The 27,903-nt window shown below is 41.6% G+C and overlaps 1 protein-coding gene across 1 annotated transcript; it reads right to left on the minus strand.

Moving 5' to 3' along the window:
• Positions 1-351: 351 nt before the first annotated feature.
• OTC (ornithine carbamoyltransferase) lies at positions 352-27,183 on the minus strand. Its single transcript, XM_009318900.1, has 9 exons — positions 27,054-27,183; positions 26,387-26,468; positions 18,506-18,593; positions 12,004-12,157; positions 4,785-4,907; positions 4,048-4,101; positions 3,787-3,936; positions 2,576-2,713; positions 352-538 (listed from the first exon to the last, which is right to left on the minus strand). The coding sequence occupies exons 1-9, from the start codon at positions 27,171-27,173 to the stop codon at positions 479-481; spliced, it is 969 nt and encodes a 322-aa protein (XP_009317175.1). The 5' UTR covers positions 27,174-27,183; the 3' UTR covers positions 352-478.
• Between the last annotated feature and the right edge of the window lie 720 nt (positions 27,184-27,903).

Genomic DNA, 27,903 nt, shown 5'->3' on the forward strand with positions numbered 1-27,903 from the left:
GTTGGCCGGAGAACGGAAACAGGAGCCAGGGTGCCCAGGAAGTGCAGGCAACCAAGGCAAACAGTAAAGCACTGCTTCTCTGCGCACGCTCCCCGAGATCAGCAATTAAATGGACAGGTTTAAGGAGAAGGTTACGTCTGTCGTATACACGAGTTCCAACACGGCTCTGTGTAGACTATGCTACGCCTGTGATGCTGGATAGAGCCAGCCATTAAAGTACAACCATGGAACGTTTTCTGTGATGCTGATCACTAGAAAGGGTAGCCAACTTGGAGCGTCGAGATGAAAAGCAGCTTTTGCAGTGGCGTTTATTGTCTTGAACATTTTCACGAATGCAATGCAATATTATACAGCTAACTATACAGTTTTATTAAAGAATCGTTCATTGCCTTGATCCTTTCTGAAGAACGTCTACGTATTTGCGGACCAGAATATTCTGCCGATGAGGAATATTTTTCTCTTGGCAGGAATCCAAGCATCAAAATGTAGGCTTTTGTAGCTGTGGTGAGTAATCTGTCAGCAGGGAAACCATGACAGCCTAGAGGGGGAAGAAAAGAAAAAATCCAATCACACTGGAAACAGATACTCCATAAAAATAAATAAGGGGGAAATATTTTCCAGCTCTAAAGTCTTGTGTTGAAAATTATTGCCCTGACAAAAACTGCACACTTAGATTTATTTCCCAGAATTTCTGATGATGAATCAGGAAAGAGCTGAAAATCAGTTAGGATGTTCTGTACTGTAGCCGATAGGTTTTCTCAGTGCAGACAAAATATGCTAACGGACAGCCTAGGAGAAATTCAGACAAAGCATGTTTAGACCAAATGCTGAGGCCTTTTTGGTGAGTTATATTGTATCCTCAGCTACTGCTAGGAGACGCTGTAGGTACCCGAACAGCACATGGGCTTGCTCGTGGATTTCAGCAGAATTTCCGTTAGCATCAGTGAGAGCCACAATTGAATAAGGACTTTGAAATTTATCCCAGTTTAGCTATACTTTCTGTGGTAAAACATAGAAAATCCTCACTGAGGACAATAGTGTGTCATCTACCCCCCCCCGCCCTCCCCTAGTATTTGACACACACTCCAACAAAACCTTAGGTATGGCCGCGAAATGACAGTAATGGGAATGTCAGCTAAATAAAACATGGTGTTGCGGCAGCTCTGCCATCCTCCCCACACCAGTGGACATAACAAGCCCCATGCTCGCTTGGTTTTGACAAAGTATTGCCTGGTTGACGCTGTTGCGATTTCCCAGCAATCTCTGACTGCAAGTTGTTATTTTGGCCCAGAACTGGATTTACAAGGGTACCCCAGGGGTTGCGGTCTTGTTGCCTGTCCTTCCTTTCCCTTCAGCGCTGCTCAGTGTGACAGGTAGTCCCAGGCACACAGTGGGGACTGAACAGAGCTGTGCAGCCCCCCGCTGCTACCCGTGTCGGAGCTGCACTCAGCCCTGGGTGGAACTACAGCAGAGCAAATAATTTATTTTTCAGTTTGCTGTCTGAGCTGAAAGTGGTAGATAGTAATATATAAACAAGACCCATACATTCATTGTTTTTATAGCCTGATAAAATACAAATATGACATTTTTCTTAACCAAACAAAATGTGTAGCTTGAACACAAAGTAAAGGGTTTATTTTCTTTTAAAAAAAATAATATTTAGGGCAATTAGAAGCATTGCCAAATTAAAATAAAAAATATGAGCACTTTGGGGAATTTTAAGACCGAAACTATGAATTTAACACAAATCTGGTAACAATTTTAACTGTGTCCAAAATCTGAGGTTTTGGTAAATACAACACTCGAGCACTTATTCACTCGGAGCACATCTAGAGTTCGTCTGAGAGCTATGACAATGCCATTTCTGGATTTTTTCCCACCTCTGAAAGTTTTCGCTAGCTTTTGTCAACATGATGGTTCTAAAGCCGACAATAAATAACAGGCTACTGAGATCTGGCAGTAATTTTCTGAAATTCTAGGAATGCTGAGAGGGGAGTTATGGTTTATGTTAAACGCCAAGTGTCCTCTCGTGGTTCCCATGGATCACACGGTATTACCCACACCATAACTTTTCAGGGTCCTTCAAAGCTTTGCTCTTGCAGCACTTTCTCAGGGAAAGTTCCCATTGGTGTCAGCAGCAGTTTTTCTTGAGAGAAAACTGCAGAATCTCTAGCTTTAAGTGTTTGGGAAATTGTAGTTTCTAAGACCAGTCCCTGGGACCTCAGCATTTAACATGTTTTAAAATTGAGCAGCTAAGTTAATCGTTAGAGTAAACCCAGTGATTTAAATACCAAAAAATTACAGTTTATACTGTAGATTTCACCTAGTGATAAAAACTGGGTCAAGCAACAGCAGATTATCATCAAAATAGGTCACATTTGTGTCCAGAAGTATTTGTGCTACATATATATACATGTTGCCTATAGTCAAAATTGTGATGTGTTGTGGGGTGCATTTGAAACATATGTATTAACATTTACTATTTATTGAGGAACCAAGCTGAATCCAAGCCTGTAGTGTAAGGCAGAACAGAAGCTGACCCTAACTTCTAACTACTGTTATCTTCCTTTTTTACCATAATTGTCCATTTTCTGTTTTCAGCCTCCTGGAAAACCAATGATCGTGGAGAATAAAATACTTCATCATCAACTTCTTCAGGTTTTCTGGGTAAACAATGTAAAAAAGTCCAGTTGGAAGCAGCAGATTTTGCAGTCTGTAGATCAAAAGGCATATAAAAATAAAGAAATATGTGAGCACATTAATAAAATCTTTAACTAGTAAAAAGGTTAACAAATTTTACGTTAGCTCCCACTCTAGTTACTTTGATGAGGAGCTCAGAAGAATTCCACTGACTTCAAAAGAATTCCTCATGTGTGAGTAAGATAGGAATATCCCCATTTAAGTCAGTAAGAGTTCAGTGCTGACTTCACAAAAGTCAAATTTTTACTCCTATTTCTCTGGCTTTAGTAGAGGAGTAAAAACTCCAGTGACCTAGTGGATCAATAAAGTGTGATCTTTATTTGAATGCCATACAGTAATACAATACTATCGATAATTGCAACAAGAACATACTAAGCCATGATTTAAAAGGCCGTAATTTTTTTTGTTTTGATATTGTCACTCATAAGATATTGATCTAATACCAATGAGCAATGAATTAAACTATTTTAGGCCAATTGTGAGACACACCCATCAAAAGTATTTTGTGAACTTATGTTAAAATACAGTCAATTAAACCAGTAATTCTATCAGCAAGGAAAATGTCCTTTTTATCTTGGACAATTCATAGTTTATGACTTTACATTTTCTCTAACTGATTTTATGCTGATAAGCATTTCACCTAGATGATTTTAAAGACATATATTTAATGCTTTATTCATTGACAGATATACACAAAATTGTGCCAAATGCTGCCCAGGCATTTAAGAGTTCATCTGTGAGCTGCTCATTCTAAATAAAATATAAGGGATCATTTCTGGTAACAAAAAGCAGAAATGCAAAGTTAGAAATAGTTTTTAGGTCATAAAGAAGTAAAGGGTTAGCTCTCCTGCACATGCTCTGGAGTTAGATCTCATTGGGAAGCTCTGAAAGAGGCCAAGCCATGTGAAGTGTATAAGGTAACTCAAACTTTGTTATCTTTGTGAGTTTTTCAAGCCGAAGGGAGGTTCGTATGTGGTTGTTCCACGGCCCCACTCAAAAAAATACCAAACCCATGCTTTGCTGATGTTGATTCTTATAAATGCAAACTGTAAAAGCATCAACAAAAAACTAAATCTCAGTTTTTACCTGCATTGTAATCTGATAACCTTGAAATGCCTTTAGTCTTTCTTTCTTTTCCTCTTCTTGTCCCATACTTATCCATGTGTCTGTAACTAAGACATTGGCACCGTCTGCCGCTTCCAAAGGATCTGTTGTGAGAAGTAACTTGGTACCATACTAATGTGAATAGAATAAGGAAGATCAGGAAGACGAGGAACTTCAACTTCGTTTATAACAAAAATAAACTCTATTCAAACTACTCTACTAGGCTATTTCTTAGGCTCCTACCTCTTTGGAGTACTGTTCAGTTATTTGAGTTACTCTGAGGTCTGGTTCAAAGCCCTGCCAAAAGAGATGATAGGTAATGTATCATGGAACATACATAAGATCCTTACTGATTACTAACACTGATTAGAAAAATACTGATTGAACCATTTGCCATGGGAAGAAGAATGTCTTTCAGAACTGTAAAACTTGAGGAAATTATGTTGATTTTGTTGAAAGTTTATTTTGGAGATAATCTGGTGGGAAGTGTTCTGATAAGGTAAGAAAAATGTATTCAACAGTTACAGAATGAAATGCCTATACATCATTTAATTTTTTAAACTGATTCTTTGTTTTACATTTTATATTGTATTACAATGCAGCATTCTAAAAAGCTGCATCACCAATCTGAACCAACCAAGATGCAACACTTCCACCGATGTGAAACAACTTTCAAATTTTTTTGTGGGGGAAAGGGCATTGGATGACTTTGTAACACTTTCTCAAATGGAATTATCATCCTCTTGTGATTTATACTGCAGTCGTGAATTCCCCTCAGCCCTTCTGAGGTTGGACTCAGTAGAATCACTCCTGCTTTGCATCAAAATAACTGAATCAGGATTCTAAACCTTGGTTCTGAAAGCTGGCCACTCAAGACACATGCAAGCAGCACTAGCTGAGGCCCTTGGGAAGTATCCAAGTGGCTGAGACAAGAATGGGCAAAGTTTGCCTTCCTTACTCCGTGTGCATGGCTTTCTTACCTTGGGAGTCGCAATACGCAGGTGCATTCCCAGCTTTGCAGCACTCATCATGATGGAGTGGAGAACGTTGTTTCCGTCCCCGATCCAGGTGATAGTGAGCCCGTTCAGCCCACCATAGTGCTCCTGCCAAACGAATCAGGCAGCCCTGGGGTTACGTTCCAGGCGAGCTGAGCAAGCTGATGCCCTAGGTAGGAGGGATTGATCAGATGGGTCTGGTGCAAAGAAGGCTGGCTACCCTCAAATGCTAGCTGCATGGAACCATACCTTTAACTGAACTTACTGCAGCTACAAGATCGTCAGGGAGGGAAAGCCCCCCGTGTCTTACATGAAGACCCAAGTGCTGCAGCTTTCTCCAGTGAAGGACACATTGACACATATGACATATGGCGGAGCCCAGGCTGAGAGACACAGCACCAGGTACACAGTAACTTTAGCACCAAAGCCGTACAGCCATGGGTTGATGCTCATAAATATCAGCGAAGGGTAGAAATTCTTAATTTAGAGGCAGTCCTAATGCGTAGGATAGCACTCCTTCCAGCTTTCCCCCAAATTGTGAAAATATCCCTGTTCAGGTTTGCTCTGGTTTGGTTGTCTCTACATGATGTTCCCTGCGGCCATGGCAGTGGCCACGCCCTTAGAGTGCATTTTAACCGTCACAGCTGTACAGGACAGCAAAGAGCAATACTTTGAAAGCAGCTGTGCCACTCATGGCCTGCAGGCTTTGCTCTCCGTTGTACAGCCAAAGAGTGCAGTGACTTTTTTAAAGTGTGGATTACCCAAACTTGAAACAGCATTACAGTGTCAACTGCAGCTTTGGCTGATGGCACTTACAGCCTGTACATGTGCAGCTACTCTGGCCCTCAGCCACCAACAAGTAAGGCCTAAGGAGGAACAAGAATAAAGAGTAACAAGAGTAACAGGAGTTTCATATTTCCAGAACAGGACAATCTGAGGCCCTTCAGCAAGCCTTGTTTTAAATATGCATGTTTACAGGTACTTAAGTTGATATCAGAAAGTCTGTAAAGACATAACCAAATACTTCTATATGCCTGCTCTGTACAGCTCCACCTCATGACTCGAAAGACTAAAGACACGATGGAGAGCCTTTTATTCTTAGTTCAAAACTGGGCCATGCTACAATTGCATTGTAGTAGCTGGAAGCCAGACAGTGTTTCAACACTTTGTGTGACATAATTCAATGCTTGTCAGAGAGGATAAGCATCCACATTGTAGAGCTGTACTAACTGGCAACCTTGCAGGCAATCACAGCAAAGATGCCAAAAGACTGAACAGGAAAAGGGCTGGGACTAACAGCTTCTCCTAAACAAACAGTTGTGAAGTTGTTCCAGAACAAAGTTATCGGCATTTCTGCCAGTGACCACAATTTTGAGTAAAAAATATAGCACTTGAAATATTGAATGACATTAAAATGCCGTTGAAATCTAAGTTTAATAGAGTCCTAGGCTGTCTACAGTTTAAGGGCTAAAACTATGGTATTGTAAAACTATCGCTTTTTCAGTTGAAGTTTGTTAGCAGCAGGCTCGTTGGCAGAGGTTTGATGCAAGGGCATTTACAGGAGAGCAAATCAGGACTCTGTGGACATGGAAGTTATTTCAGTATAACAGCTCTGCAGGTCTCTAAGGATCTTTCAAAGTCCTTCCACATCTCCTAGCAATGGTGCTCCTAGGAGAAGGCCAAACTAAAGCATTTATTTAAGGGGTTGTTTCCAGCTAGGGCTTAGTGATAGCTGAGATATGAACCCACAGCCAGGAGTAAATGAGACAGCCCTGAGTTCTTTTGATCTTACTGTTTAAAAATAGACATCGCAGCCTGTAATGCTCAAAGCACTGACTAGTGAGTCACAAATGTACTGCTATGTTAAATAACTTCCACCTTATACCAGCTGCTACTCTGCATTAAAAGAAGCACAGTGCATACTAAATACTTTTCTCTGTTTTCCCAAGCTACTAGCTGTTACAGATAAAATACGGAGTACTGGAGATCTCTGTATAATGACCCTCAATATGCACTGCAAATTGCAAAGCCACATCTGCAGTGACTATTCTATAGAGCGGACATAGCTGAGATAATCTTAATGAAGACATTTAGCTAATGGAAGAAGTCGTAGACAAGGGAGAATCAAGCTGTGTGTGTGCTAGTGGAGCCTATTTTATATCCTGTGCTAAGCTTTATGCTGCCACTGGTACACTGCTGCTGTAACGCAAACCTCTTCATCTAAAGCCAGCTCACTAAGACTGCGACTGTACTGCTTATACGCATACATCCTCACCTTCCAAGAAAGATGAGATGATTGTGTTGGTCAGAACCAGAAAGCTTTGAGGCAATACAAAAGCTACTGTATGAGACATACTTTTTGTGTGTGTGTGTGTGTTTTATAGTAGATGCTTATACAACTGCACAGAGAAAATCCTGCTAAAAGTGTTTTGCCACGACGGTAATGCTCTAGGTTAAACCAGAACCTTTACAATACATGCTGATCACCTGAACCTCTGAAGATACTTTGCCCCTTACATCCGTCCCCAGTTTTTCCAAACTCTGTTATACTGATGTAGGCTTTTTACCTGCTTGGGTGTTCTGCAGTTTCTCTTTACATTTGGAACCCGACTTCAAAATATTTATAATCCTAGTAAAGCCATACAAAAAATAACATATTTAGAAAGTCTAGAGCCCTCTCCCTTATGAATGCCTCTTTGGCAAACTAGCAATTGCTGCTGTAGGGCCACAAAACTTGGCTTTGCTGTTCTCATGAAAAATCCCTGCTAAATAATTAATGTCAATTTTACAGTCAACTTTCTCATCCTTGTGCTGCTTTTACAACGTTTCACTCTGTTCTTATCTATGGTTGAGTGTATCAGCGTATATCAAACCCTCAGGAAAAATAAGCATGCTCAGTGATTTAGCACTGTTGTATGTTCAGAGAAGACTGGTTTAACTAATTAAGGGACGTTCGTGTCTGCCTCTGCCTGGACTTGCTTCCAGCTAGGCTGAAACTCTGACACCATTATAGGTTACTTCTGAAATGTTTGACCACAACAGTCATAACAGCCCTCAACTGAAACAAGCTTTTGAATAATGAATCAATAATCTGTCAAAATTTAAAATGGAAAGCAGGGGACTAGTCCAAGCTTCAGCCCTTTGGGAGACAGTGCAAACCAGTAAATGAGAAACTGGGCAACTCTGGATCTACCGGCTCTCAAACTGAGCTGAAGGCAGATGCTGGGCCAGTTATCCTTCTTACTCCCACATTGTTTTTTGTTATGGTTGTTGAAACAGTATATTCTAGAGGATCAGTCCAGATCTTAGTTGGGATTTCTAATTGTTAGAATAATGATGATGATGATGATGGTGATGAATTTAAAGACTATAATAATTTGAGCTCTTTGGGTCACACATCGAGGAGAAGTTGAGAATATATGGCATTCCTCTTCAAGTTGGGCAACACTGCAATTTGTTATTCTATTTAAAAAGGAATAACTGATGTATTTCTTATGCCAACCATTTCTTTGTGAAAAAGAAATTTCCCTTCAGACCAGTGACATAAAAAGCTAGTGGCATATGGATCCACTCTAATTACCAGCCTGGCCATCCTGCAGTCAGCTACAAGTTAGCTGATTTGGCCAGTGACATTAATATCAATTGAATCAATGTCAATACCCGGTTTGTCCCCAGAATACAAATTGTGTGATTCTGCCCTCCAGCCAAGCTTCGCAGAGCAGAAGTTGTGAGCCACAGCTTCTGCCCAGGAGACTGAGAGGCACCGGGTGGACTCAGCAAGTGGCCATTACACGCCCTCAGCACAGACAGAGAAGTAAAGTGGCTCTGCGTGTGCACAGTACCAGCACACAAACTCATAGTCATTAAAGGCCAAATCCCCAAACCCTCAAAATCAGGTTGCATAACGTTTACAACCATTTCTAGTGGGTTATAACTCATGAGCAAACTCAGGTCAGCCCAACTTTTAAGAAAGAGGGTAGCACGTACGCTAAGAAAAACACCCCTCTTGGCACAATAGAGAGCATTAATCCTGACCACCGTATTAAAGGGCAGAGCCAGCTTAGATGTCAAACATGTGAGGGGCTCCAGGCTGCTCAGGAAGAAGGCACTGGGCAAGAGGATGTTGAACCTGAAGAATCTCACCCCAGTATCTGTGACAGGAGCACACTTTGTGATCTGACAAGAACACCCTGAATACAGAATGAGAACTGGCAGCCCTGAAAATAAAGCAGCCACATTTCTGGGGAATGCAACAGACTATACTAAAATAACCACACTAAAATGCACCTGTGAAAAGGGAATCAGAAGCCATAAGAAAGAAGACATTCTGACAAAACAAACCAGGAAATTAGGCAGTTTCAGACCGAAGAGAAAGTGCTTGAAGAGGATTCAAGAAGGCACATGACAAAATTAATAGGATTTAGAAAGTGGAAGAATAAAAATGTGCTAAGCAGGAAGAGGGCCAGAGTGCATGTAGTGCTCCACTGGCAAATGCAGCAGGAGAAAAAGAAGAGGGAAAAAAAAAGTACATTTTGGGTACATACTGACAGCAAGGAGGAGCAGATCCAGGCAGGAAAATATTTACAGGGATAAGGAAGAGACATTTTTGAAGAGAAATATGCTGCACAAAATCTGTAGTTACATTTAAATATAAGGCTAGCAGTCTTAATATATAGGGCTAGTCTGTGCCACTATTGTAGTTTGTGTGTATGTATAAATCAAATAAATTGCCTTTGCATTGCAGGAAAGCAGTCCACATGTTATGTATGAACTTTCAACTCATTTAAAGAACGGTGGTACTACTCAACATCCCTATATTAATCTTCTTGCAGGCAGTACTCGGATAACATCTTTTTACCTTGCTGAAAATCCCATGAGAAGTTTGACTGTGGTAAGTAACAGCTAGACCCTGTGGCTCACAGTTCTTCAAGTGTTAATCCTACTTCTGTGACCTGGCAAAGTTCATTATATGATTAAAATGCCGTTTTATTACATGCTACTGGCTGTAAGACCAGTCTTCTCCACCTCAGTGTACAGTGCAGAGAGGAAAAAAGGCAGCAGATGGGCAGGTCAGAAAGGGAAATAGCAGGCAGTGCCAACACCCACAGCGCGCTGCTGAGAGCTCCCCCCTGCCTGCCTCTCCCTCCTGGGTAAGAAAGCAAGAATGGAAAGTGGGTCAGAAACCAGTGGTGCAGCATGCCCTCGGCAAAGTGGGGCAGCCACCCAGCTGCCCTCTAAAGACCTCCCGACAAGCTCTGGGCTAAGGAACATGCTGAAAAGACTGGGGGAGAGATGGGCACAGTTGGAGGAAACAGTGCTCTGCCTATCAGGCTGACAGGGAAAGTGCTGCAAGTTTTAAAAAGCTTCCATGGCTGTCCAAAAGCCGAGCCATTCCTTGAGATCTCTGTAAGCGCTCACTTTGTCATAATACCTCTCCACGTCAAATGTTGCTTTTGTTTGAGCACCAACTGCTATGGTCCTGTTTCCCCATCATGTAAAATGGGCAGGGGCGCTCTTTCCAAAGATGTCCTCCTCAGTGCTTGATGCAACCAGGACATCCATCTGCTGTTGCTGCTGCCCGAGGTATTCAAACCAAGGAAAAGTCCAGCCTGTGGGCTCATGTTCAGCTGGAGCTTCTACCACGACTGCCCTATACAAGGACACAATGGAGGAGGAGCAGAGGATGATCAACAGGGCATGTACTCATTCTGCTGATCTCCACAGGTTTCTCGCTAAGATCAGTGGAGAAAGAGATGCATCTCTAGAGGATGATTGAGATGCTCAGCGGTCTCTCTTCATTGACTGGAGATGGAGTACAGGGCAACAGCACTCTGAACTTTGGTGCCGTAGTCAGTGGCCTGGATAAAACCAGGTTTAGGGGCAGAGATATTAATAGTTGTGTAGACTATGAGTCACAGATTATTCCTGAAGCCTGTTATTCACAAGTGATAAAATGCTAATAACTAAGGTGTTTGCAAGACAGACCCCCCCACAAAACACAACCATAAGATTCACTTGTTTTACAGTTGCAAAAAGTGTTTAAATGAAATTATGACATTTAATGATTGATGACGTTCTCATTACAGCTTACTGTCTTATGTAATTTGAACAGTTCATTGAGGCTGGCTTAATGTGATCTCGCAAATGTACCTTATCCTGAGGAATGTGAAGCATTTTAGCCTCAAGTTCACCGATTTTTGCTGGTTTCTTCACTTTCAATGTTGAAAATTTTATGAAAAATACTAATCAAAGTAAGGAAAAAGTAATTTTCAACAAACATATGAGTCTTTCAGTATTTAAAGTTTAAGGTATGAATAATTTAATATTACTCTCACTAGATCTTTTCCACATACTGAATGTCCCATAGCAAAGTCTTCGACAGCTGAGAAACACAGCTGAATGAATCAGGAAATTATTCTGCCCTCCCTTTTTCAAGCAGTGTGATTTTTTATTCATTCAGAAAGTAAACAAGGTCAGAGGAGTTCATCATAGTTGTCAACCAGCACTGCAGTATAATAATCTTTTTTATAAGCCAGTTCCACAACTGATTGTAAAACAACATAGTACTTCTGTTCACAGATAGACATCTGGTATTCTATGTGTAAAACATTATCCTGCTGTCAAATCAACTATTGCATTAGATTAAACTACAAAATAAGATCTTTTTTAACTATTCTTTGATGTGAGCAAAGTTTAAATAGGTCTAAGTGCCTGAACACTAGGCGTCTGCACTGGTAGCATTAACTGGCTTTTCAAAACAAATTTGTTCAACCAATTTCCTAATATATGGATAGTGATTCCTTTTAAACTTTTCACAGGTTAGGGCAGAATCACGAGTGAACTACTGAGTTTTTAAGTCAGTGGAAAAACTTCCACTAGCTCTGGTTGAGCCAACATCTCGCCTTTATCTTAAGATGTAAAGCCCCCTGCACATTTTTTGAATTGCAGCCTAATTCCAATGAAGTACTTAATTTTATGCTTAACTGCAGTCCCACTACAGCTGATAGGACTAGGTAATTGTTTTAAACTAAACAGGTCCTTAATTATATTGCGGGATGAATATCTCCTTAAATAACAAGTGCCATGTAATTACCACTTAGAAAAACCTAGGAATAAATGGTTTTGAACCTGACTTCCCCACATACTTACCAAGACCAAGACTTAGCAAAAAAAAATTGTTATTAAACGGTGATTATATTCTTACCTGAAGAGTTAGGTAGTCAGCTAAAATCTGGAGAGGATGGTATAAATTGGACAATCCATTGATTATTGGGATCGTGGCTTCTTTTGTCATGAGGTCCAGATCATTATGCTTATAAACTCGAGCCAAGATTGCATTTGCAAAGCTGGACAGCACCCTAGAGGATGGCAGAAAATACCCAAGTCAAACATAATAAATATATCCCTTGCACTCTTCAGCGTGCAACACATAAATATTAATGAGAGGTGGTAATGAATCAAATTTTTTCAGCTATCTGAATAATTTATCATGCCTCCATAACACACTTAAATGCAGACATTTAACAAGCTGCTAATAAGTAAGCAGTTTTACTTATTAACAAACTATAGTAAGTAAATGAAAACTGCTGCTGTATTTTATGTTTTTTTCTCTTTAGCGTTTGATTGTAGTTACAGATGTAACAGCAATAAACATTAGGGTAGCTGAACTAAGATAAGAGATTGCGTGATAATGTAACATTTGAAGAATTTGATAACTTCTGAAGAGATAAGGTATAAGATTTCTTGAGTCTTTTAGCAAAGAACAAATGTAGCATTGACTGAATATTAGTGTCTCTTTAAGGTAGCCGGACCTTTGTGAGGATTAGGAATACAGATCTGTCTTAGATTTACTGATTTAGATTTACAGATTTGTCTTAGATTACCACAATTATTTACTGATCTTAATGAACACAGAAATGGGAAGCCAGCACCACCAGCCTGTTCTTTCTCCTACCTACACACTTGCGTATTGACATACATGGTACCAGTGTTAAAGTAATGCCCAAATCTGAAACTCTGTCTGTGGACAGGGGCACGCGGGAGACACTGTACCACTCTGGCCTTAGCCTCATTTGCCAAAGTGTGAAAGACTCGGAGATTAGCATAGTGGATTAGCATAGCATACTCAGTATGCTCTGAATTCTTTAGATAAATTAAACATGGATTGGAGCTCTGCATTTGTCTGCATTTCTGTGTTTTAATCAGGCCCTGAAGCATGACTTTGAAGTAGCATTTTGTGTGTTTTCATGTTATCTCTAATAGGACCTTAAAACAAAACAAGGAAGAGACTGAATAGAAGAGTATGAAAAACCCTTGCAGTATCTATCTTCCTGATTAGCCACGAAGAATTCTGGTATCTCCTCTTGTGGAAATACGGCTGTTAATGCCATGGCCTTTACACAAACAAATCTCCGGATGAAGTCAGTAACAAATATTTTCTACTGACAGCAGACATTCCTCACACAAGCAAAACTCTTTATAAAATGTTTCAAGATTCCCTGTAGAGCTCTCTCTGAAGAAAAGACTGCTGATAGCAGCTACAAGTTAAAAGGAGGAACTGAACAGGGTATTTACTGATTGCAAGGTATTGGAACAGTTGCTGTTTGTGCCGTTATTTCTTCTTAGCTCATGAGTTTCTTTTTCTGTGTGTGTTTATTCCAGCTTGAAGCATGTGACTGTGGAAAACCTGTTCTGTTCAGGGATGGGATGCATGGTCGCTTTTGTTAGCCATCTAACAGGTGTCCACCCTAAACAAGACATAGCCAGTCACACCAGTCAAGGAAAAGAGGCAATCACACTGGGAAATTGCCCATTTTTCTCAGACTTTTTTTTAGGATGTCAGGACAGCTGATTCCTACCCGACACGACTGATAAAGAACTTCAAGAAGATGGTTCCTTTACAGGGTATGCCATTAGAGGAAATTCAGTCATAATCAATTACCAACTAGTGAAAACTGCTGGATTTTCTTCCTTAATCTGTTGAAAGTAGACACTAGAATTATTAGACGCTTACCAGCAAGACATCAGACAGTCCTTCTGCCAGCATTTCTAGATGTCATATCTTACAGTAGGAAACCCATGTGGAAACTGGGTTTATTCTTTGTGAAATCAAAACCAAATTGAACTCCAAAAAAAAAAAAATAGGCCTCATCTGAGGAGATGAAGTCTCCTGTAATCAAATCAATTTGAAGGAAACCATGTAAGGCTGGGATTGCATAGGAAAAAAGACCTGGCTAGATAAGAGTCTTCAGTAAAGATGAAGTTTTGGAAGGTGAAGGGGAGTAAGCACAGGCTCATCAGGTGACTTTTCATTTAAGGTTCTTATGTTACCACCGACTACAAGGTCTTTTTCTCTTTTCAGTCTTTTTGCAAGATTGGGAGCCTATAAACTTCAGAATCCCAGAGCTTGGAAACATAAGACTGTATTGGAATGCTGCAGATCTCTTCTTTCAAAATAACTTTTATTTCTACAGAGAAAAGCTGGAAATTTTTACTCAAGTGTATCCTCTAAGCAATCCAAAATTAAACACAAATAAAAGTATGCCTTTTTGGTGTGGCTGATCTCTGAATTTGAAAATGGGGCATCTGCATATATTTTGGGTAGAATATTACTATCCAAGGTAGTTTTGTTTTTGTTTTGAAAGTATGTATCCATTCAAAAGGTTTAAATTTCTGACAAGACGACTTCATTGTCATTCACAGGGGCATATGGTGGATGTGTTCGCAGTAAGCGGTGAGAAGTAAACCCGTTCCCCAGAGATGCAGAGATTCATCCCCTAATAATGCCAGTGGACTGGTAAAATCATCCTATGAGCTCTTCAGTACTGTCACTGAACCTTATGGCCACTGAACTATAGTGGTGCACAATGGAACTGCTCTACAGGGGAAAATACAGATATAGTACTTATATTCCATTTCACGTAATATATCAGACATGCTAAACAGCACTGAAAGGCTTAGAGCTCCTTAATGGGTGGTAACTTCTTGCTACTGTGTCAGCATAAATGTAAATGTCTTGTGAAGCATGGAAGAACTGTATTATGAGCAGGTAATAAGTCACTAAAAATATGTTCACAGCAGAAATGCTTTCAACCCTTACCTGCAGCAATTCTAATATAAACTGGGGACTTTTATAGATCTGTGCCCTTTTTGCTTTAAGTCTCAATCTCAAGTACTTCTAAGGCCTTCAGAGCCCTAGACACATGGATGTAAATATTTGAAATACCCTCCGGGTCTACTACAGGCATTCTTTTTTTTATTCTTACATTAACTGAATGAGGTTGGTGTGTTATGCTTCATTCACAAGAAATGCCAAGGAATTAACACTCAGGTTGTTCTTTTGGGTATGCTGCTCAGCCTTGATTATGCAAAGTCAATAATAATTCTGTAAATGAGAGCAGGAGTGAAGCAGAGCACTTGAGGCTCTGTACGGACTTGGTAAAGCCCTCACTCCACTGTAGCAGGCAAGTGCTGTGCCCCAGCAGAGGAGCAAAATCCCCAAGTCAGGGGTCGTAAACAGGGACTTGACCTGGAAGAGCAAGCAGTGACAGAGGGGGGCTGAAGGCTTGGATGGGAAGTGGGTATTGTGGGAGATTTCTCCACAGCATGGGGACTTCTCCAAAATGGCTGGAAGATTTGCTTGCTTCTACTTTTTGCCTTATTTCTTGTAGCTTACTGTCTTTCCCTTTTGCTTGTGCTAACAAAGGTCATTCAAGAGACTGTGAACCAAAGATTTAATGGTCCTTTATTATCCCATTTGGGAAGAAGAAGAAATGAAAACTGGCCTATACAAAGCATGTCCATATGTGCATCAGAACACGCCTGGATTTGCTGCAGGGTTGGCATCTGAATGGCAGAGAGCCTCCAGATGACAGTCCTGCACGTCTGGTGGGATGGTGCTTGGAGAGGTTATTACAGGGGAGCACTGCATAAGGGCCGTGACTGCATCCTTCCCCTTCCTGGAGGTTTGGCTGCTGGGGCTCAGAGCCAACTTTGCAATAGTGCAGCTGAGGGCTACGCCTCATCACTGTGATGTCAGGGAGTGAGGCTCCCAGACAGCACTGCAAGGAGCCTCCATCAGGGCCAACCTCCTTCTCTTGGGAGTCACATCTCTTGCTGCTTTGTAACCATACCCATGCTGATCCTGACGTGGACCCCCACCTGCGGGCTGATGTCCCAGCCTGGCCTTGGCCCACCCCCAAGTCAGGGGTCATAAACAGGGACTTGACCTGGAAGAGCAAGCAGTGACAGAGGGGGGCTGAAGGCTTGGATGGCAAGTGGGTATTGTGGGAGGTGCCCAATGCCCTGGGCTGTGGCTGCCCCCGGCTGCCTCCCGGCTACCCTGCTCCCTGGTGGGGGGCAGTGGGACAGGTGCTGGCTGAAGAGGCCCTGCCCTGCCTGACCCACGGGGAGCACCTGGCACCAGAGCCTCCCTAGTCCCCAGAGAGCCACCAGCCCACAGGGCAGCCTGACATACTGCTCTGAAGAGTCTCACCATTTGTCCTTCCCTTCCCATTCACAGGTGCCACAGTGCAATCTCACACTGGCCCTGGTAAATCGACCCTTCCTTTGGCTTCACCTGCCACCTTTGGTGGCACTGCAATCCTTCCACATCATTTTGTCTTGGAGTCTGAAGCCATTCCTTCCCAAATGTGACACCTCTGCACTTTTTAATTCATTCTCCACTGCTCTGGTGTGTCCCATCCCTTCTCAATTTCAGTTCCTTTAAGCTGATGTAAATAGCTGATCTTCATCTTTCCAGCCTGGCATGCCGGTATCCCTGCCCACCATGTCAGGTTCTGCCTCTTCGGTCCCAGTCTCTCAGCACTGCCCTCCCATCTCCCTCCTACTGCGCCCTCTGTCAGCATCCTCTCCTCCTCCCCCTTCTCTGTCGAGAGGCTCTCTGCTTACAATGGTCCAGTGAGAATGGAAGAAAAGGCAAGACTCCTGGAGAATAATAATACTTATTTACATCAGTGTGGGGGATTTACCTTTGATATGTTCCCCATTCACCTTTAATATGACATAGTAAGCTATGTATGTTTGACTTGAAAAATCCTCCATCTCTCATGCTAATAGAGTTGTAGCAGGGATGCATGTGCTCTGAAGCATTTAAATAGCACACTTTGATGAAGCTATAGCTGTCCTGATCAAACTGGGGCTATGTCCCATGATGTATGAAGAATTTCTTTTGAGGGGATGTATTTGAATCCCATGGCAGTGTACAAGCTCTGCTGAACTAGCCACAGTGGCCACTGGACACAGTGGCCTAATGTACCTCATACTTGACTGTTAAGTCTCACATTAATCTGTTCCCTTTGTAGGCCCACAAGTTTACATGATTTTTGAATCTTTTAAATTTGTAGTTACTAAAGCAAGGCAGTGGGACACACTTTTCTGAAACATCTTCACACTACTGTTGCAGCTTACTTTGATACCGGCAGAGTTACATATCTAGCAGGGAGTGAGCGCTAAGTACTTTCATGCCTCAAGAGACTGAAATTTTGACTTTCTACTATCAACACCCATATGTCTTCCACTTCAGTAGTTAAAGGCAAGAAAGGAAAACTTAAAATGTTCAAATGTTTGGTCTTTTTCTTACATTTTCCTTGGATTTCATCACAGAGAGAACAGCAACATTGTTCTCAAACAATCTCCCACTGACTGTGAAAACTGTAGTATACAGCAGAGGCAATGGAACCTCAGCTGGCTGATTGCGTATTTTGAATTGAGCCTGACAAGCCTGACACTGCATATCTTTCACCAGAACAAAAAGGACGTTTCAGACGCTACTAACCTTCCAACAGCTGAGCCTGACTGAATTGACCTCAGGACGCAAAAGGGCTGCCTAGAAAGCAGCACAATACTGAGGTTGGATGAGTCTTTAATACATGGAGTGCTATGAAAAACAGCAAGGGCACCTGCAAAAGACAATTTCATGTTCTGCCTACTTTCTGCAACATCGGTGGGAATCCGCTGGACAACAGCCTTGAGCTCAGTTCTTCCCTGCTATGGCAATGGGGATAGGCTGCTAGCTACTCATTCCTGCATGCATGTGGGACCAGGCATGATTAAGATCTTCCAAGGGTGCCAGTAAGAGAACAATGCCATAGGCCAGCCTCCACAGCAGTCCTGACAGCGGGTACAGCTGTAGAGGAGGGCACATGAAATCAGAAACTGGCTGCAAAGTGTTGGTCAAGTTTGGTGCTGCTGAAATAGGGGGATCAGAGTGGCCTTCAGTGCCACCCTGTCACTGCAGGTAGGCTAAGGCCCACCGGCAGCTGGCCTAACTAGGATAAATAAAGCCTTTGCTTTTGATTTTGCTTTTTGATTTGCCAGCCAGCTGTACTTCTAGCTCCATAAGGTTCTAGTCTTGTTGGAATATATGTGCTGTCATCAGTAGAGCTATACTACTGAGGTTCATAAAATGTTTCCGTTTGTGTGACTGTCACTCTCATTAACACTCTATAAGCCAAATTTGATAAAAATATTTCTCGTTGTGAGACATTTTGGAGAGCTAGAGTGGATGGAATGATGGTGTACTGAACTACAGATTCTGTGAGCTGATCTGTAAATATTTAAGGAATCTGGAGTGCCTTCTGACATTTGCCAGAAAGAAAATACTAGCTTCCAAAATTCTGTGAGACAGGTTTCAGCCTGATCAACCACCAAATACATAGTGATCAATCAAGTGACATTTTACCAACCTTGCTGTATCTGTGAGACTCTCATTAGTGCCCAGATGTATGTCTTGTGTTGTAAGGAAGGAAGGATGTCCTCCAAGGAGAGCAAATCCTACAGTGAGGACAAATAAAAAAGAAATTAAACACCAGCACCTCATATTTACAGCCAAGATTCAAAAACTTCTTCATGTAAAAGATATTTACAGCAATAAAAGTAAAACTCAGCAGGGCAACCAAATGTTTCAAATGCTTAAAGTCTGACACACAAGACACAAATAAATTTATTTTGGAATAAAACCACTCAAATGTGATGCTGTGCTGAAATCTTTCACCATGAGTTCTGATCTGTGTTCATAGGAACAGTCATTCAAGCTGCAAGGCTACATATTGCCAAAAGCATCACCGTGGCTCCCTCTTAAGAGCTAGGTAATCCATTCATCATGCTGAATTTCTACTTCAAGGGACTTAGCATCCTAGAAGGGCCATCTGAGTCACTAGGTGTAATTCCACATCCTTGCAAGAAGCTTCAAGTATATTCACTCAGATAGAAAACCCTAAGTCTCCTCATACACTATAACAAACTTGAGCTTGGTCACAAATGAACCAAGTGCCTTAAAAATTATAATGTGGCAGAGAGAAAAGGAAAGATCTTTTCTCTCCTCCACCCTGCAATAGTTAGGAATTTACAAGGTGAGCCAAGGAACTGGATGGATCAGGTCTGAAGAATGAAATCCATTCCTGAACAGGAAACCATAGAAAGACCTGAGCATCATTTAGGAATATAAAAAACTTTGGGGAACTTAAAAGGTGTCTGGACGGTATTTTGGATAAAGACAAATTACATGCTAAGGACAACTGTCAGGTTCTGTCCTGCCTTATTCCTGTTGCACCACCACTAGAAAGCTACCACAAGCAACCAGGTGACACAGACAGGGAGAAAACCAGCTTTTTTTCACCAACGCTTGAGTCTCCCTGCCTTTACCCGGTTTAAGCCTAAAGCCTCCCTCCACTGAATCTCAGTGTAAAGTCCATCGTGGCCATATATTGGGAGGATGGAGCCCGAGGGGGGCTGTTTTATGAACTGTCACAAATAGTTTAGCATAAGCCTAGCTGTAGGACACAGGGTCCTACAACTGTGGGCATACAAAGTGTAGGATTTAAACTGGGCTGTAGGTAGCCCTGTAAGGCATTTTCTGCGCACTGGGGAAGATTTTCCGCATAAGAACAACTCCCTTCTAGTACAGAAATTGTCAGGGAGATCTTGCCCTGTCACTAATAGCCATGATGGAGGAAATATCCAGAGAATCTTAGTGTGGACAAACCAACCTTGTCAAGGCAGCACTGCGGGGGAGTAAGCCTTTTACTGTGATAAAAATCTAGAAGGAAGCCCATCTTGTTTTTATTGCCAGGAAGAGAAAGGCTGCATACAGCACAGAAGAGCAGAGACCCCACTTCTCTACCAAACTGTGATCTCTTGCAAGTGTTAACAAATTTCATGCTCTTAAAAAAAAAGGAACAAAAGAGGAAAGAAAAAAAAAGAAAGAAAAAAAGGTTAAAAGCTGCTTGGGCTGGTTGTAGCCGTTAGATGGCACTGCAGACATCACCAGGACTGCAGCTTCAACATGATGTTTGTACAGGTCTGTCAAAGATTAAAAAGCTGATCCCACCGCTACTCTTCAAAAAAGGATTAAACCAGGAGTGAACACTGAAACCTTTCACAGATAAAACCAAGCAACTAGGTTCAGGCGGCAGGCCTGGGCCCCACAACTGGGCCCCTAACACAGAGCAGCCCTTATTAACTTCCATCCCATGCGGGCAGCAGGGTTGAGGTGAGGTCTTCCACTTTGCATCAGTTCAGCCAGACTCTAGACTTTAAAATGCAATAGATAAAAATAATACTGGCAAATCATTGCCTTTTGACTGCCTCAATTTCCTTAAAAGTCAGATTAAAAATAATGATGCTCCAGACCCCACCTGAAGGGCAAATCTCTGCTCCGTCCAGCCAGTGTATACTCATTTTACTGAATGGGCCTGATTTTACTTTCCCTTTGTCATCATTAAGGATTGCTCCAAATCTCAACAAGATTAGAGTGAGAACCAGCAAACTTTTAAGAATGAAGCATCACTTGTTCTACTATTACTTTTTGCTGTTAGAAAAGCACTATACATTTGCTGGTTGCTTTGCCCTCCTTTCTTGGTTATTCCGAAGCATTTTTGTATTAAGGCAGGGAAAATGTTTAGGTTTCCTCAAATACTTTCACCTCCTCTCTGCAGCTCAGACACAAACACTGTATTTATGGGAATGTGTATGCAAACTGTTGCCTAGACATTATAGCCTACCTATTCAATGCAAGTTTTTAAGTCAAGACCTCAAGGTTGAAATGTTGTTTGTAGCAACTTTTCCTGTCCAGCTTCTTGTGGTTTTTTCCAAAGCCATATACAATTATGCCAGTGATTTATCCCCACAAGTTCCACACAATACAACAGCTCTGCATTTTAGACTTCTAAATGCATACACTTCATTAGATGTTTCACAGTCCGGGCAGGCTCCCATGGACATATTCTGTTTTCTATAAATGATGCCCAGGTAGAAAAAGAGGAATCTGGCCATTTATTTAGAATTGCCAGACGTCAGGCAGCCCAGTCGGAGCTACCACCTGGAGTCTGTGTACATAGCAGAGTCCTAACGTGTTGGGCTTTCTGCTCGTGAACTGGCCATCTGTGCAGGGCCTGGGAACATAATTCCATCCAAAACTTTCCATCTGGAAACACAGGAGCTCTGTGCTCCAGCTTTGTATATAGTTGCAGAGAAAGAATCTTTGCTTCAGATGCTTTCATCCAGACTACTAGTAGAAAGAAAAAAATGATTAGTTTTGAAGATATGCAGGTACCAATTCAACAAATAAGCACACGCTGGAGTGCTGTGTTAAACTGGAAGATCTAATCCTCTTTGTTGTCACAAGCTGGTCATATCCAAAGCCACATGCTGAGTGTGTATATGAATCTTGGTACCTTCGACAAACTGTATTAAATGTTCATACTGCAGAGCCAGAATAGATTATTATCTCATGTCCACATTTCTCACTACTATTCGTTTTCAAAAATGGACAGTTTTATACCTCAGGCTGTGGCACATTATTAAGCCCACTTATGCAAACTCTTTTACGTAGGACACGTGTGCTGGTGGTTGTACAGACATGGGTTAGATCTCCATTCCAGACAGTCCCGGCTACATTGGGTGAGTGGGCCAAAGTGAATCCTCTAGTTCACACATTGGATACACAGTTGTGGGGCTGCTCTGCCATCACCAGGAGACATACACAGCCATGTTCTCAAACTCAAAGGAAGGATCTGTTTTTATATTTCAAGACATCTGGATTTGGATTTGTTAGTTTCCTCACTGCCTGCCAGGACTTACAATCTAGAAAGTATTTTTCAGTTTAGACTGATAACAAAGAACTCTTCTAGGCAGCAACTGCAAGAATATCCCTAAAGTAGAAACTTAAAAACTGATAAGCAATTTTTTAAAGCTATCCTCTAAATGGAGAGTAAGCTAAAAGAGTACTCTTGCCCCCTCTGTAATGTGGCCAAGCTAATAATACTACCCATTCCAACAAAAAACAGACCCTGTATTCCTGCCATGTAATACCATCCCCGCTACATTAGAACATAAGAAGTGATGCAATTATTTCTGTGACTGTATGTAGTAGTCTTCAGGCATGGACATCATGTTTCTCTCACCCTGCTATGTAAGAGGAGTGAGTTGGGAGTAATTCCACTAAAGCCAGTGGCAGTGAACCTCTGTAAAGCTGTTAAGACCTTGTGTATTCCAGTGGACAATGAAAAAAGGTATACAGAGCTTTTCTGCCTGTATTGTTTCCTCTCTATTTCTACCCTGTGACATATTGTCTGCATTCAGCGTCTGTGAAATGGTTGGATTTATTTATAATTTGTTCACTGAAATGTAAGTGCAGCTGTATATTTTAAGAGTATCAGTGACAATCAGAATATTTTACACCAAAGCTGTAACAAAACCAGGGCATTCACTTTTATGCCATGCCTGAGGATGTTTATTTTACAAGTAATATATGACCATGTAGAATATCTTTGTTTTCAAAAAGTTCGCAAAATTTTATGCAGAATGGGTATGGGATTCTGACTGCAAACAGATGACAATTTCCAGTATAATAGCAGATATATAGAAAATAGCCATTTTCCAATATAACATCCAGTGATAGCAATAAATCTAGTAGGCTCCACAAAACTGGATTTACTTTGCCAATACCCTACGGAAGTTACTTGTAGTTCTTCATTAAACTTACAACACCACTACTACTCTTAGAAATGGTAAAATAATATGGGTTTCAGAAATATGCATTAGGACAAGATTAGATTTATTCAAGAGAGTAAAGGGGCAATGAATTATACCACAAGGAGCTGTACATTATTCAGTACAGTTGCAATGTTGTCAGAATAAAACAGTTTAGAGGTATAGTATGTTGGAAAAGCCAAAAATGTCAACTGTTGTCTTACAATGCATTATAAACCAATGTTTTGATAATCTTTGATCAATCTTGGCAACTGGGAGAAGTACCCAAAGACTGAAGGAAAGCAAATGTCACCCCTATCTTCAAGAAGGGCAAGAAGGAGGACCCAGAGAATTACAGGGCGGTCAGCCTCACCTCGATCCCTGGGAAGGTGATGGAGCAGCTAATCCTGGACACCATTTCCAGGCACATTAAGGACAAGAAAATCATCAGGAGTAGTCAGCATGGCCTCACCAAGAAGTCATGCTTGACCAGCTTGATAAACTTCTATGATGAAATGACCGGCCTGTTAGATGAGGGGAGAGCAGTGGGTATTGTCTACCTGGACTTCATTATGGCCCTTGACACTGTCTCCCGTAAGATCCTCATAGACAAGCTGTTGATGTACGGGCTGGATGAGCAGCAAGGTGGGTTGAAAACTGGCTGAATGGCCAGGTCCAGAGGGTGGTGATCAGTGGCACAAGTCTAGTTGGAGGCCAGTGATTAGCAGTGTACCCCAGGGGTCAATACTGGGTCCAGTCCTGTTTAACATCTTCATTAATGGTCTGGATGATGGGGCAGAGTGTGTCCTCAGCAAGTTTGCTGATGATACAAAACTGGGAGGGGTGGCTGATACTCCAGAGGGTTGTGTTGCCATCCAGAGGGACCTCGACAGGCTGGAGAAATGGGCTGACAGGAACCCCATGAAGTTCAGCAACGAGAAGTGCAAAGTCCTGCGCCTGAGGAAGTATGCACCAGTACGTGCTGGGGGCCACCCAGCTGGGAAGCAGCTTGGCAGAAAAGGACCTGGGGATTCTGAAGGACACCGAGTTGAACATGAGCCAGCAATGTGCCTTTCCAGCCAAGGTGGCACTCCTGGGCTGCTGTAGACAAAGTATTGCCAGCAGGTGGAGTGAGGTGATCCTTCTCCTTTATTCAGTACTGGTGAGGCCACACCTGGAGTGTCCAGTTCTGGGCCCCTCAGTATGCGAGAGACATGGACATATTGGAAGAAGTCAGTATGTCCATGTCAACAAAGGGCCACGAAGATGACTAAGGCACTGGAGCAATTCTCGTATAAGGAAAGGCTGAGAGAGCTGGGACTGCAGAGCCTAGAGAACAGAAGGCTCAGAGGGAATCTTACTAATGTATCTCAATACAATGGAGGACGCAAAGAGGATGGAGCCAGGTGCTTTTCAGTGATGCAATGGGCACAAACCGAAATACAGGAGGTTCCCTCTGAACATCAGGAAACACTTTTTTACTGAAAGGGTGATTGAGCACTGGCATAGGTTGCCCCAGGAGATTGTGGAGTCTCCATCCTTGGACCTATTTAAAAGCCATCTGGGCACAGTCCTGGGCAACTGGCTCTAGATGACCCCGCTTGAGCAGGGGGCTTGGACCAGATGACCTCCAGAGGTCCCTTCCAACCTCAACCACTCTGTGATTCTGTTTATTTATTTTTCAATAATGATGTTCTTTATAGACATAGGGACAGCGGGACTTCTGAAAAGACTTGCATGGTGTTAATATATGGCAACAATCTCCTAGGCACTGCACAGAGCAGATTTTGTAACCAGTGCTTTCCAAGTCTCTACTCCTTTATAATGAAACCCATTGATTTTCATCTAGTTGTTCCTGAGAGTTGCAAAGTTTGTTTAGATTAATCTCATCACCAGAACCTTGTCCCACAAGTGATCTCTTTCAACATATTGAAGGTGCAACTCGTGGGAAATGCTATTTGAGATGGCTCAGGTATTTTATAAATAAACACTCCAATCCACTTCAACATCCACTTTCACTGGACATCAGAAAATTGGTACTAAATTAGCTTATTTAGCTAAAAGGAACACATGTGACCCCACATTTGTTTTGAGTTAGAAATTCCAAGGGAGAAGTCATGTATGTTAAAAAGCAGCTGAAATGTATAGAGTTTCCATGGACAGAAAAAACTTGAGTCTGCCTTTGAAACAAAGTCTTAGGCTTAGGGGACTTAAGACCAATTAACTGAAGGTGTGAAGTTAATGCACAGAAGTTAAACTGCCTTAAACTCCCTTGTGGAAGCTCTCACTCAGAAATAAATTGGTTTTATTTCACTGGAGCTTAATCCCTCTTGGATGAATTTATGTGCATTAACTCCCATCCTTGAGTTAATTCATTTGAACTTTCCTGAGCTTCCCCCTTCCATAAGCCTTCAAAAGCCAAGGACTAAATAGTGCTTCCCTCTGAATATAGAAGCACGAAGGATAAACAGATTCAGAGAATTCGTCATTACCTGCCCATGTACCAGTGTGGCAGGCAACTAGAAACCGGACTAAAAACTCCGGAATTAAAAGGTGGGTGGTCTTCACAGAGAGAGAATGCACAAGAGAAACCCATTTGTAAGTCCTGCTTATCTGGAGAAAACAGAAAGCAGCAACAATTCTACATAAAGACCAGGATCAGCAGGTAAATGGCTATGCCAGAGGATACAAAGGCAAATTCAGAAATGCTTGCAGATAACATATCTGCTTCTTCCTTCCATTATTTTTACCTTCTCCCTTACACCTTCTAAAGATATGTGAATACTCAACAAGTTTCCTGTCCCTTCACCAGGGAGAAGTCAGCCTAAGGGATGCTGGGTCAATTTAAATGTGAGAAGGGCAGGCTTCTCCTTCCTTAATGTGTAAAAATGTACCCATAAGACAGTCACCAATTCATAGTTATTCCTTGCTAAAATGCAAGCACGTGAATGATTTATTTCAGCAGTCCCACTGACTTCACAACAACTACCATGTAAATAAAGCTATGCACATGTTTCAGTGTTTGCAGGACTGTATCCTAAAAGGATAATGTTCCAGTGCCCGGTCTTATTAGGCTAATACCCTGGAGTCTCCATCAAGTTATCTTCCCCTGTAGGTAATCATGTTATATTTTTTTTGCCCTAATTTATATCAAGGCATTACTACGATTCCCAGTCTAAACACATGCTCTGAAATGCAACAGTGGTAGTGGATAATACATTAGAAAAATATTTATTAGAGCTTGCACAGAATTAAATTTGTGATGCTTACTAAAATAGATGTTAGGAAATCTTGCATCTTGCCAGTACAACTAGGCGCTTACACCTGAAATGCTTACTTCTGCCTGTTACTTTATTTCTGATCTATCATGTTTTGGAATGATCTGGCGAAATTTCAGTGACAAAAGGCATGTGCTTGTGAAATTAATATGCAAGGTGAAACACATTTAGCTACCATTCTTTTCCTATTTTTGCTTCCAAACTTTATGTTTCTCCTGAGTAGAAATTGCTAAATACAAAATTATGCAGTATTTTTCAGTACATCCTCACAGTATATGATTTCATATAAAATCTGGCTGTGCCATTGCTTAGACCTACCTGTTTCTGCAGATAATCTTGTTCTTGTGCTTCTCTTCTCAAAAATCATGGCCAAAGATTTTCCTTGCATCAGTGGCAAATACTGGAATACGAAAATTGAAGGCATTTCAATTTTATAGTCATTATACACTTTACAGTGTGAAATACTTCTTTCACATTTTGATTCAGCATTAGAAAAGTTACACAGGTGTTTTTTTAACCATAGCTTTGTTCTCCTGCCCTTCAAGGAATTTATTAGCAGTGGAAAGGTTAAAGGGAAAGAAGTCATTCTAGGGGCAAAAAGCAACTGCATTTTGGCACTCAATTTGAGCTAGCATTAAGGAGAACTCTGATACTAATTTAATGCCATGCAGGGAAGTGTCTTCCATTTCCTACATTTAGCGCTGCATGTACACCATGTGTCGATGGAAGGGGTTAGCCAACAACAGGGAGTTAACTGTGCAAAGCTGTTTAACCTTTTCACTTGCGAAGTTCTCTGAAGTATTTAAAGAATATCTCTGAACACTTCACAGGAAGGCTCTTTGATTTGTAGCACTGATTTACAGTATTTAAGAGTTCAGGTGATGTTGTTTAGGACAAGACAGCTGAATGGCTCATTTCCAATACTCTTCAGAACAATATTCATTTCAACATCTGAGTGACCTAAATGACAGTTAAAGCATTTTACCTCTCCTTTGTGCTTTATCCTTTGTTTCAAATCTGAGGCCATCCATAGCAAATACTTCAGCTCATTTGCTGTGTAGTTCTGTAGAGTAAGGAGGTCACGACCTTTCAGATGAACATTCATTTGAGCTGCTGGCCCATACCTGTGTCAAAAGAGCAAAAAATAGACGCTTTTTGTCATTCGACACTAAATTGTACTCACGCTAAGGCCAATGAGCAAGCAGCTGAAATCTCTCCCACTCCCCTCCTTTGACCCAGCTGGATCAGCTTGATGGACTGTGTTAATTACTGTCAGACAGACACAACATGCCACTATGCACTATATCTATCACCACTATAACGGTGTCTCAAATTGTATTATAAACTGTACATTAGATGTAGTTTCTTTTGCCTTCTGATATGCATAAGACTTGACTGCATGCTGCCTAATCAAATAAACCCAAATGCACAAAGTCACTCAGGGCTTGGTGAAATGGCTTACGCATAGACCACAAAGCTGCCCTTTGGGGGCACAGAATACAAGGAACTGATCTTGGTGCTCTTTCTCCTTCCTTCGTGCTTTGTGGATGAGTAGACACTTTCCATGTTCCACCGTGGGGGTGGAACAATACACCCCAGTACACAACAATACACAATACAAACGGTGGCATTTCTATAAAGGTGTATGAAATCTTTTGATTACACTAGGGAAGAGGGTAAAAAATCCCAACAAAATAGCCATGTGCTCTGGTCTTTTTCCTACCACACAAGAGATGTTCTGGGCATGTGCAGTGTATATATTCAGTGTATTCTGACCTCCAGACAGATTTATGACTTCAGAATCACATGAACGGTTGGACTCGATGATCTCAGAG

Source organism: Pygoscelis adeliae, unplaced genomic scaffold (assembly GCF_000699105.1).
Source record: "Pygoscelis adeliae isolate BGI_AS28 unplaced genomic scaffold, ASM69910v1 Scaffold92, whole genome shotgun sequence".
Taxonomy (NCBI): domain Eukaryota; kingdom Metazoa; phylum Chordata; class Aves; order Sphenisciformes; family Spheniscidae; genus Pygoscelis; species Pygoscelis adeliae.